Source organism: Salmo salar, chromosome ssa12 (genome assembly GCF_905237065.1).
Source record: "Salmo salar chromosome ssa12, Ssal_v3.1, whole genome shotgun sequence".
Lineage (NCBI taxonomy): Eukaryota > Metazoa > Chordata > Actinopteri > Salmoniformes > Salmonidae > Salmo > Salmo salar.
Window position 1 is genome coordinate 7045001 of NC_059453.1, and position 12500 is coordinate 7057500.

Sequence of the window (12500 nt, forward strand, 5' to 3'; positions counted from 1 at the left end):
CCTGGTTCCTCCTGAGGATAGGATGTAGTGTCCACTGTGCTGCTGTGCTGGTGTAGAGCAGGATTTCCCTTCCTGGTTCCTCCTGAGGATAGGATGTAGTGTCCACTGTGCTGCTGTGCTGGTGTAGAGCAGGATTTCCCTTCCTGGTTCCTCCTGAGGATAGGATGTAGTGTCCACTGTGCTGCTGTGCTGGTGTAGAGCAGGATTTCCCTTCCTGGTTCCTCCTGAGGATAGGATGTAGTGTCCACTGTGCTGCTGTGCTGGAGTAGAGCAGGATTTCCCTTCCTGGTTCCTCCTGAGGATAGGATGTAGTGTCCACTGTGCTGCTGTGCTGGTGTAGAACAGTGTTGCTGAGGCCCCAGAGGACACAGCATGGCAGGGGAGAGAGAACATCATGCTCACTCCCTCTATTAACTTCCTCTTAATATATCTATCAGACTTTCATTACACTATGTTAATAGAGGGAGTTTACACTATGTTAATAGAGGGAGTTTACACTATGTTAATAGAGGGAGTTTACACTAGGTTAATAGAGGGAGTTTACACTATGTTAATAGAGGGAGTTTACAGTAGGTTAATAGAGGGAGTTTACACTATGTTAATAGAGGGAGTTTACAGTAGGTTAATAGAGGGAGTTTACACTAGGTTAATAGAGGGAGTTTACACTAGGTTAATAGAGGGAGTTTACAGTAGGTTAATAGAGGGAGTTTACACTAGGTTAATAGAGGGAGTTTACACTAGGTTAATAGAGGGAGTTTACAGTAGGTTAATAGAGGGAGTTTACACTAGGTTAATAGAGGGTGTTTACAGTAGGTTAATAGAGGGAGTTTACACTAGGTTAATAGAGGGAGTTTACACTAGGTTAATAGAGGGGGTTTACACTAGGTTAATAGAGGGAGTTTACACTAGGTTAATAGAGGGAGTTTACACTATATTAATAGAGGGAGTTTACACTATGTTAATAGAGGGAGTTTACACTAGGTTAATAGATTCATAGAGGGAGTTTACGCTATATTCATAGAGGGAGTTTACACTCAGTTAATAGAGGGAGTTTACACAATGTTAATAGAGGGAGTTTACAGTATGTTAATATAGGGAGTTTACACTATATTCATAGAGGGAGTTTACACTATATTCATAGAGGGAGTTTACACTAGGTTAATAGAGGGAGTGTACACTATGTTAATAGAGGGAGTTTACACTATAATCATAGAGGGAGTTTACACTAGGTTAATAGAGGGAGTTTACACTATGTTAATAGAGGAAGTTTATATTCATAGATGGAGTTTACACTATATTCATAGAGGGAGTTTACACTAGGTTAATATAGGGAGTTTACAGTATGTTTATAGAGGGAGTTTACACTAGGTTAATAGAGGAAGTTTACACTAGGTCAATAGAAGGAGTTTACACTACAGTATGTTTTTTAGAGGGAGTTTACACTAGAGGGAGTTTACTCTAGGTTAATAGAGGGAGTTTACACTATGTTAATAGAGGGAGTTTACACTATGTTAATAGAGGGAGTTTACAATATGTTAATAGAGGGAGTTTACACTATATTCATGAAGTGAGTTTACACTATGTTAATAGAGGGAGTTTACACTATGTTAATAGAGGGAGTTTACACTATGTTAATAGAGGGAGTTTACACTAGGTTAATAGAGGGAGTTTACACTATGTTAATAGAGGGAGTTTACACTATATTAATAGAGGGAGTTTACACTATATTAATAGAGGGAGTTTACACTATGTTAATAGAGGGAGTTTACACTAGGTTAATAGATTCATAGTGGGAGTTTACGCTATATTAATAGAGGGAGTTTACACTCAGTTAATAGAGGGAGTTTACACAATGTTAATAGAGGGAGTTTACAGTATGTTAATATAGGGAGTTTACACTATATTCATAGAGGGAGTTTACACTATATTCATAGAGGGAGTTTACACTAGATTAATAGAGGGAGTTTACACTATGTTAATAGAGGGAGTTTACACTATATTCATAGAGGGAGTTTACACTATGTTAATAGAGGAAGTTTATATTCATAGATGGAGTTTACACTATATTCATAGAGGGAGTTTACACTAGGTTAATAGAGGGAATTTACATTATGTTAATAGAGGGAGTTTACACTAGGTTAATAGAGGGAGTTTACAGTATGTTTATAGAGGGAGTTTACACTAGGTTAATAGAGGGAGTTTACACTAGGTCAATAGAAGGAGTTTACACTACAGTATGTTTTTTAGAGGGAGTTTACACTAGAGGGAGTTTACTCTAGGTTAATAGAGGGAGTTTACACTATGTTAATAGAGGGAGTTTACACTATGTTAATAGAGGGAGTTTACAATATGTTAATAGAGGGAGTTTACACTATATTCATGAAGTGAGTTTACACTATGTTAATAGAGGGAGTTTAAACTATATTCATAAAGGGAGTTTACACTATGTTAATAGTGGAAGTTTACACTATGTTAATAGAGGAAGTTTACACTAGGTTAATATAGGGAGTTTACACTACATTCATAGAGGGAGTTTACACTATATTCATAGAGGTAGTTTACACTATATTCATAGAGGGAGTTTACACTATATTCATAGAGGGAGTTTACACTATGTTAATAGAGGAAGTTTACACTAGGTTAATAGAGGGAGTTTACACTTTATTCATTGAGGGAGATTACACTATGTTAATAGAGGGAGTTTACACTCTATTCTTAGAGCGAGTTTACACTACAGTATGTTTTTTAGAGGGAGTTTACACTAGAGGGAGTTTACACTAGGTTAATAGAGGGAGTTTACACTATGTTAATAGAGGGAGTTTACAGTAGGTTAATAGAGGGAGTTTACAGTAGGTTAATAGAGGGAGTTTACAGTAGGTTAATAGAGGGAGTTTACAGTAGGTTAATAGAGGGAGTTTACACTATGTTAATAGAGGGAGTTTACACTATGTTAATAGAGGGAGTTTACACTATATTAATAGAGGGAGTTTACGCTAGGTTAATAGATTCATAGAGGAAGTTTACGCTATATTCATAGAGGGAGTTTACACTCAGTTAATAGAGGGAGTTTACACAATGTTAATAGAGGGAGTTTACAATATGTTAATAGAGGGAGTTTACGCTATATTCATGAAGTGAGTTTACACTATGTTAATAGTGGAAGTTTACACTATGTTAATAGAGGAAGTTTACACTAGGTTAATATAGGGAGTTTACACTACATTCATAGAGGGAGTTTACACTATATTCATAGAGGGAGTTTACACTCAGTTAATAGAGGGAGTTTACACAATGTTAATAGAGGGAGTTTACAGTATGTTAATATAGGGAGTTTACACTATATTCATAGAGGGAGTTTACACTATATTCATAGAGGGAGTTTACACTAGGTTAATAGAGGGAGTTTACACTATGTTAATAGAGGGAGTTTACACTATATTCATAGAGGGAGTTTACACTAGGTTAATAGAGGGAGTTTACACTATGTTAATAGAGGAAGTTTATATTCATAGATGGAGTTTACACTATATTCATAGAGGGAGTTTACACTATATTCATAGAGGGAGTTTACACTAGGTTAATAGAGGGAGTTTACACTAGGTTAATAGAGGGAGTTTACAGTATGTTTATAGAGGGAGTTTACACTAGGTTAATAGAGGGAGTTTACACTAGGTCAATATAAGGAGTTTACACTACAGTATGTTTTTTAGAGGGAGTTTACACTAGAGGGAGTTTACTCTAGGTTAATAGAGGGAGTTTACACTATGTTAATAGAGGGAGTTTACACTATGTTAATAGACGGAGTTTACAATATGTTAATAGAGGGAGTTTACACTATATTCATGAAGTGAGTTTACACTATGTTAATAAAGGGAGTATAAACTATATTCATAAAGGGAGTTTACACTATGTTAATAGTGGAAGTTTACACTATGTTAATAGAGGAAGTTTACACTAGGTTAATATAGGGATTTTACACTACATTCATAGAGGGAGTTTACACTATATTCATAGAGGGAGTTTACACTATATTCATAGAGGGAGTTTACACTATATTCATAGAGTGAGTTTACACTATGTTAATAGAGGAAGTTTACACTAGGTTAATAGAGGGAGTTTACACTTTATTCATTGAGGGAGATTACACTATGTTAATAGAGGGAGTTTACACTCTATTCTTAGAGCGAGTTTACACTACAGTATGTTTTTTAGAGGGAGTTTACACTAGAGGGAGTTTACACTAGGTTAATAGAGGGAGTTTACACTATGTTAATAGAGGGAGTTTACACTCTATTCTTAGAGCGAGTTTACACTACAGTATGTTTTTTAGAGGGAGTTTACACTAGAGGGAGTTTACACTAGGTTAATAGAGGGAGTTTACACTATGTTAATAGAGGGAGTTTACACTATATTCATAAAGGGAGTTTACACTATGTTAATAGAGGAAGTTTACACTAGGTTAATAGAGGGACTTTACACTATATTCATAGAGGGAGTTTACACTATGTTTTTAGAGGAAGTTTACACTATGTTAATATAGGGAGTTTACACTACATTCATAGAGGGTGTTTACACTATATTCATAGAGGGAGTTTTCACTAGGTTAATAGAGGGAGTGTACACTCTGTTAATAGAGAGAGTTTACACTATGTTAATAGTGTGAGTTTACACTATATTCATAGAGGGAGTTTACACTATATTCATAGAATGAGTTTACACTAGGTTAATAGAGGGAGTTTACACTATATTCTTAGAGAGAGTTTACACTACAGTATGTTTTTTAGAGGGAGCTTACACTATATTCATAGAGGGAGTTTACACTTTGTTAGTAGAGGAAGTTTACACTATGTTAATAGAGGGAGTTTGCACTACATTCATAGATGGAGTTTACACTGTCTTCATAGAGGGAGTTTACACTAGGTTTATATAGAGAGTTTACACTATATTCATACAGGGAGTTTACACTATGTTAACAGAGGGAGTTTACACTATATTCATAGAGGGAGTTTACACTACAGTATGTTTTAGAGGGAGTTTACGCTAGAGGGAGTTTTCACTATATTTTTAGAGGGAGTTTACACTATATTATTAGAGGGAGTTTAAACTAGAGGGAGTTTACGCTATATTATTAGAGGGAGTTTACGCTATATTATTAGAGGGAGTTTACACTATATTATTAGAGGGAGTTTATGCTATATTATTAGAGGGAGTTTACACTAGAGGGAGTTTCCACCAGAGGGAGTTTACGCTATATTATTAGAGGGAGTTTATGCTACATTATTAGAGGGAGTTTACACTAGAGGGAGTTTCCGCTATATTATTAGAGGGAGTTTACTCTAGAGGGAGTTTACACTAGAGGGAGTTCACATCATTGTCTTATAACTATGATTTATTTTCAAATGAGTGATGGGAAGTGAACAAGTGCACACTTCAGGAGAAATTATAGGTTGTTGGGATGCAACCAGAGTGTGTGTGTCCGACGTGTCCTCTTCCTGTCTCTCTCTGTGTCTCTCCAGTCCCCACAGCGCCCCCTCAGGCTGTAGAGGTAACAGCAGTCAGCTCCTCCACAATCAGATTCACCTGGAACCCTCCGCCTCAGCAGTTCATCAACGGGATCAACCAGGGATACAAGGTAGAAAACAGTCAATCAACCAGAGATACAAGGTAGAAAACAGTCAATCAACCAGAGATACAAGGTAGGAAACAGTCAATCAACCAGAGATACAAGGTAGGAAACAGTCAATCAACCAGAGATACAAGGTAGAAAACAGTCAATCAACCAGAGATACAAGGTAGAAACAGTCAATCAACCAGAGATACAAGGTAGGAAACAGTCAATCAACCAGAGATACAAGGTAGAAAACAGTCAATTAACCAGAGACAGGGTTAGGGTTAAGGTTAGCTCAGGGTTAGGGTTAGGGTTAGCCGAGGGTAACAATTAGGGTTATCCCAGTTTTAGGGTTAGCCCAGGGTTAGGGTTAGGGTTAGCCGAGGGTAACAATTAGGGTTATCCCAGTTTTAGGGTTAGCCCAGGGTTAGGGTTAGGGTTAGCCGAGGGTAAGGATTAGGGTTATCCCAGTTTTAGGGTTATCTCAGGGTTAGGGTTAGGGGTAGCCGAGGGTAAGGATTAGGGTTATCCCAGTTTTAGGGTTAGCCCAGGGTTAGGGTTAGGGTTAGCCGAGGGTAAGGATTAGGGTTATCCCAGTTTTAGGGTTAGCTCAGGGTTAGGGTTAGGGTTAGCCGAGGGTAAGGATTAGGGTTATCCCAGTTTTAGGGTTAGCCCAGGGTTAAGGTTAGGGTTAGCCTAGGGTAAGGGTTATCTCAGTTTTAGGGTTATCTCAGGGTTAGGGTTAGGGTTAGCCTAAGGTAAGGGTTATCCCAGTTTTAGGTTAGCTCAGGGTTAGGGTTAGGGTTAGCCTAGGGTATGGGTTATCCCAGTTTTAGGTTAGCCCAGGGTTAAGGTTAGGGTTAGCCTAGGGTAAGGATTAAGGTTATCCCAGTTTTAGTGTTAGCTCAGGGTTAGGGTTAGGGTTAGCCGAGGGTAAGGATTAGGGTTATCCCAGTTTTAGGGTTAGCCCAGGGTTAAGGTTAGGGTTAGCCTAGGGTAAGGGTTATCCCAGTGTTAGGGTTAGCTCAGGGTTAGGGTTAGGGTTAGCCTAGGGTAAGGGTTATCCCAGTTTTAGGGTTAGCTCAGGGTTAGGGTTAGGGTTAGCCTAGGGTAAGGGTTATCCCAGTTTTAGGGTTAGCCCAGGGTTAGGGTTAGGGTTAGCCGAGGGTAAGGATTAGGGTTATCCCAGTTTTAGGGTTAGCTCAGGGTTAGGGTTAGGGTTAGCCTAGGGTTAGGGTTATCCCAGTTTTAGGTTTAGTCTTGGGTAAGGGTTAGCACATGGTTAGGGTTAGGTTAGGGTTAGCCCACATTGTTCAGGATGTGTATGTTCATGTTTTTCTGAAACATCTCCCCACTCTCTCTCTCCTCCCCCTCTCTTTCTCCCCCCTCTCCTCCCCTCTCTCCTCCCCTCTCCCCTCTCTCTCCCCTCTCTCTTTTCCCCTCTCCCCTCTCTCTCCCCTCTTTCTCCCCTCTCATCCCCTCTCTCTCCCCTTCTCTCCTCCCCTCTCCCCTCTCTCCTCCCCTCTCTCCCCTCTCTCTCTCCCCTCTCTCCTCTCTCTCTCTCCCCTCTCTCTCCTCTCTCTCTCTCCCCTCTGTCATCCCCTCTGTCCTCCCCTCTCTCTCTCCTCTCTCCCCTCTCTCTCCTCCCTCTCTCTCCCCTCTCCCCTTTCTCTCTCCTCCTCTCTCTCTCCTCCCCTCTCTCTCCCCTCTCTCTCCTCTCCCCTCTTTCTCCCCTCTCTCTTTCCTCTCTTTCCTCTCTCTTCTCTATTCTCTCTCTCCCCTCACCCCTCTATCTTCCCCTTTCTCTCATTCAGTTGCTAGTCTGGCCGGAGCACTCCCCGCAGCTGTAACCACTGTGACCATCACCCCTGACTATCCCGGTTCCCGCCTCACCGGATTGGTTGTTGGACTCATGAAGTACACCTGGTATCTAGGCTCCGCCCTCTGCTTCACCACGCCCGGCGATGGACCCAAGAGCCCTCCCATACTGCTACAGACACATGAAGACAGTACGCACACACACACACACACACACACTTCTCTCTCCCTCTATCGCCCTTCTCTCCCCCCTTCTCTCTCCCTCTCTGGGATTGGGGTATTGTACAATAGATATTGATTGGGTGTAGGGTGTGTATCAGGGTTAACGGTGGGTATAATTCATGTACAATAGATATTGATTGGGTGTAGGGTGTGTATCAGGGTTAACGGTGGGTATAATTCATGTACAATAGATATTGATTGGGTGTAGGGTGTGTATCAGGGTTAACGGTGGGTATAATTCATGTACAATAGATATTGATTGGGTGTAGGGTGTGTATCAGGGTTAACGGTGGGTATAATTCATGTACAATAGATATTGATTGGGTGTAGGGTGTGTATCAGGGTTAACGGTGGGTATAATTCATGTACAATAGATATTGATTGGGTGTAGGGTGTGTATCAGGGTTAACGGTGGGTATAATTCATGTACAATAGATATTGATTGGGTGTAGGGTGTGTATCAGGGTTAACGGTGGGTATAATTCATGTACAATAGATATTGATTGGGTGTAGGGTGTGTATCAGGGTTAACGGTGGGTATAATTAATGTACAATAGATATTGATTGGGTGTAGGGTGTGTATCAGGGTTAACGGTGGGTATAATTCATGTACAATAGATATTGATTGGGTGTAGGGTGTGTATCAGGGTTAACGGTGGGTATAATTCATGTACAATAGATATTGATTGGGTGTAGGGTGTGTATCAGGGTTAACGGTGGGTATAATTCATGTACAATAGATATTGATTGGGTGTAGGGTGTGTATCAGGGTTAACGGTGGGTATAATTCATGTACAATAGATATTGATTGGGTGTAGGGTGTGTATCAGGGTTAACGGTGGGTATAATTCATGTACAATAGATATTGATTGGGTGTAGGGTGTGTATCAGGGTTAACGGTGGGTATAATTCATGTACAATAGATATTGATTGGGTGTAGGGTGTGTATCAGGGTTAACGGTGGGTATAATTCATGTACAATAGATATTGATTGGGTGTAGGGTGTGTATCAGGGTTAACGGTGGGTATAATTCATGTACAATAGATATTGATTGGGTGTAGGGTGTGTATCAGGGTTAACGGTGGGTATAATTCATGTACAATAGATATTGATTGGGTGTAGGGTGTGTATCAGGGTTAACGGTGGGTATAATTCATGTACAATAGATATTGATTGGGTGTAGGGAGTGTATCAGGGTTAACGGTGGGTATAATTAATGTACAATAGATATTGATTGGGTGTAGGGTGTGTATCAGGGTTAACGGTGGGGATAATTCATGTACAATAGATATTGATTGGGTGTAGGTTGTGTATCAGGGTTAACGGTGGGTATAATTCATGTACAATAGATATTGATTGGGTGTAGGGTGTGTATCAGGGTTAACGGTGGGTATAATTCATGTACAATAGATATTGATTGGGTGTAGGGTGTGTATCAGGGTTAACGGTGGGTATAATTCATGTACAATAGATATTGATTGGGTGTAGGGTGTGTATCAGGGTTAACGGTGGGTATAATTCATGTACAATAGATATTGATTGGGTGTAGGGTGTGTATCAGGGTTAACGGTGGGTATAATTAATGTGCAATAGATATTGATTGTGTGTGCGTGCGTGTGTGTGTACAGCACCAGGTCCGGTGGGTCACTTGAGCTTCACTGAGATCCTGGACACATCTCTGAGAGTGAGCTGGGCAGAGCCTAAAGACAAGAACGGCATCATCACAGGTGAGATGGAACACTGGTACTCTAGAACCCTGCTCTAGAACTACAACACTAGAACCCTTCTCTAGAACTACAACACTAGAACTATACTCTAGAACTACAACACTAGAACTCTGCTCTAGAACTACAACACTAGAACTATACTCTAGAACTACAACACGATAACTATACTCTAGAACTACAACACTAGAACTCTGCTCTAGAACTACAACACTAGAACTATACTCTAGAACTACAACACTAGAACTATACTCTAGAACCACAACACTAGAACTCTGCTCTAGAACTACAACACTAGAACTATACTCTAGAACTACAACACTAGAACTATACTCTAGAACTACAACACTAGAACTATACTCTAGAACCACAACACTAGAACTCTGCTCTAGAACTACAACACTAGAACTATACTCTAGAACTACAACACTAGAACTATACTCTAGAACTACAACACTAGAACTATACTCTAGAACCACAACACTAGAACTATACTCTAGAACTACAACACTGGAACTATACTCTAGAACTATACTCTAGAACTACAACACTAGAACTATACACTAGAACTACAACACTAGAACTCTGCTCTAGAACTAAATGTATTTTCTCGTTCCATGGCACTGTGTGCTCACGTAGGCCTAAATGTGTTTATGAATAACGTCTATACAACGTCTATACAATACAACATCAATACAACGTCTATACAACGTCTGTACGATAGAACGTCTATACAACGTCTATACAACGTACTAGGCTCCTGTCAGTTGTAGCGTTGCATATGTGATGCAGATTCTCAAAACAATCCTCTGTCATTATAGAAGGACTGAGTTTGGACGAGCCTGTCTTTGGTAATTAGACAAGGGGCGCTCTTTGAAAAGGGGGATGGATAGCCTACTTGAACAAGTGAAATGCAGGTATGTGACTTGTGAATAATGAAAAGTCAAAAGGATGTGTCAAAGCTGCTCTCAGAAGACCATTTAAAAACCCCTTAATCCAATTAAGCGAAATGGCAAGAAACCAATATTTATTTTGTGTTTCTAAATAGGAGATGAATCATCATAAAATACACGTCTCTCCTTCCATGGGCACTGTGTATAGGCTGTGCTTCACAATACACACAATCATCAACTGTGTATAGGCTGTACTTCACAATACACGCCATCATCAACTTTGTATAGGCTGTGCTTCACAATACACACAATCATCAACTGTGTATAGGCTGTCCTTCACAATACACACAATCATCAACTGTGTATAGGCTGTTCTTCACAATACACGCCATCATCAACTGTGTATATGCTGTGCTTCACATTACACGCCATCATCAACTGTGTATATGCTGTGCTTCACAATACACACAATCATCAACTGTGTATAGGCTGTCCTTCACAATACACACAATCATCAACTGTGTATAGGCTGTGCTTCACAATACATGCCATCATCAACTGTGTATAGGCTGTGCTTCACAATACACGCCATCATCAACTGTGTATAGGCTGTGCTTCACAATACACACAATCATCAACTGTGTATAGGCTGTCCTTCACAATACACACAATCATCAACTGTGTATAGGCTGTGCTTCACAATACACACAATCATCAACTGTGTATAGGCTGTGCTTCACAATACACACAATCATCAACTGTGTATAGGCTGTGCTTCACAATACACACAATCCTCAACTGTGTATAGGCTGTGCTTCACAATACACACAATCATCAACTGTGTATAGGCTGTTCTTCACAGTACACACAATCATCAACTGTGTATAGGCTGTTCTTCACAATACACACAATCATCAACTGTGTCACCGTTAAGACCTGCTTTTTGTGGGTCTTAAAAAACTTGCCATTGACGCTTCATGAAATGATCACCGCTGCACTTGTTTTTAAGGACACACCTCAAATATTGCCACCCCACCCACCTCAGCGCAAGCGAGCTGACAGGTAAATTGCAGAACCTGCCGTTACAGCAGGAAAATATCAGTGCACCAGTTTTTACATGATGAAATTGCAAACTAACGTTTGCACCCGCCAAAAATAGAGCCTATACCTCTACTCTGCTCAAGAACTAGAATACTGGAACACTACTCTGCTCTAGAACTAGAACACTACACTAGAACTCTTACCTGGTTTACTGTAGAACTACAGCACTAGTGTAACCGATGTGAAATGGCTAGCTAGTTAGCTGGGTGCGCGCTAATAGCGTTTCAATCGGTGACGTCACTCGCTCTGAGACCTTGAAATAGTTGTTCCCCTTGCTCTGCAAGAGCTGTGGCTTTTGTGGAGCGATGGATAACGATGCTTCGACGGTGGCTGTTGTCTATGTGTGCAGAGGGTCTCTGGTTCGAGCCCAGGTAGGGGCGAGGAAAGGGACGGAAGCTATACTGTTATACTAGGACTCTACTCTGTTCTAGATCTAGAACACCGGAACTGTAATTTACTCTAGAACTACACCACTAAAACGCTATTCTATTCTAGAACTAGAATTCTACTTTACTCTAGAACTACACCACTAAAACTCTATTCTACTCTAGAACTACAACACTAGAACTCTACTTTGCTCTAGAACTACAACACTAGAACCTTATTCTACTCTAGAACTACAACACTAGAACTCTATTCTACTCTAGAACTACAACACTAGAACTTTACTCTCGTCTAGAACGAGAAAATTGGAACACTACTCTGCTCTAGAACTAGAACACTAGAACTCTTACCTGGTTTACTGTAGAACTTCAGCACTAGGACTCTAGTCAGCTCTAGAACTGGATCACTAGAACTCTACTCTCCACTAGAACTACATCACTACAACTCTACTCTGCTCTGGAACTAGAACACTAGAACATTAGAGCCTGTCTCTAGAACTATAACACTAGAACTCTACCCTGCTGTAGAACTACAACACCAGAACTCTACTCTGGTCTAGAACATGAACACTGGAACTCTACTCTGGTCGAGAAGAAGAACAATGGAACTCTACTTTGCTCTAGAACTACAACACTAGAACTCTAAACTGCTCTAGAACTACAACATAATAGTCAGTGCATTGTTTTATTAAATAATGAATATTTAAGCTTCCTCTAACTTCCATCAGACCTCTAACTTATATCAGACCT

The 12500-nt window shown here is 40.2% G+C and overlaps 1 protein-coding gene across 1 annotated transcript in view; it reads left to right on the forward strand.

Moving 5' to 3' along the window:
- LOC106593331 (protein sidekick-1) overlaps nt 1–12500 on the forward strand; it is a 607750-nt gene that overhangs the window by 457912 nt on the left and 137338 nt on the right. The window contains 4 exon segments of the mRNA XM_045692043.1: nt 5517–5632; nt 7423–7447; nt 7450–7617; nt 9278–9376. Of these exon segments, the coding sequence (XP_045547999.1) occupies nt 5517–5632; nt 7423–7447; nt 7450–7617; nt 9278–9376 (408 nt within the window).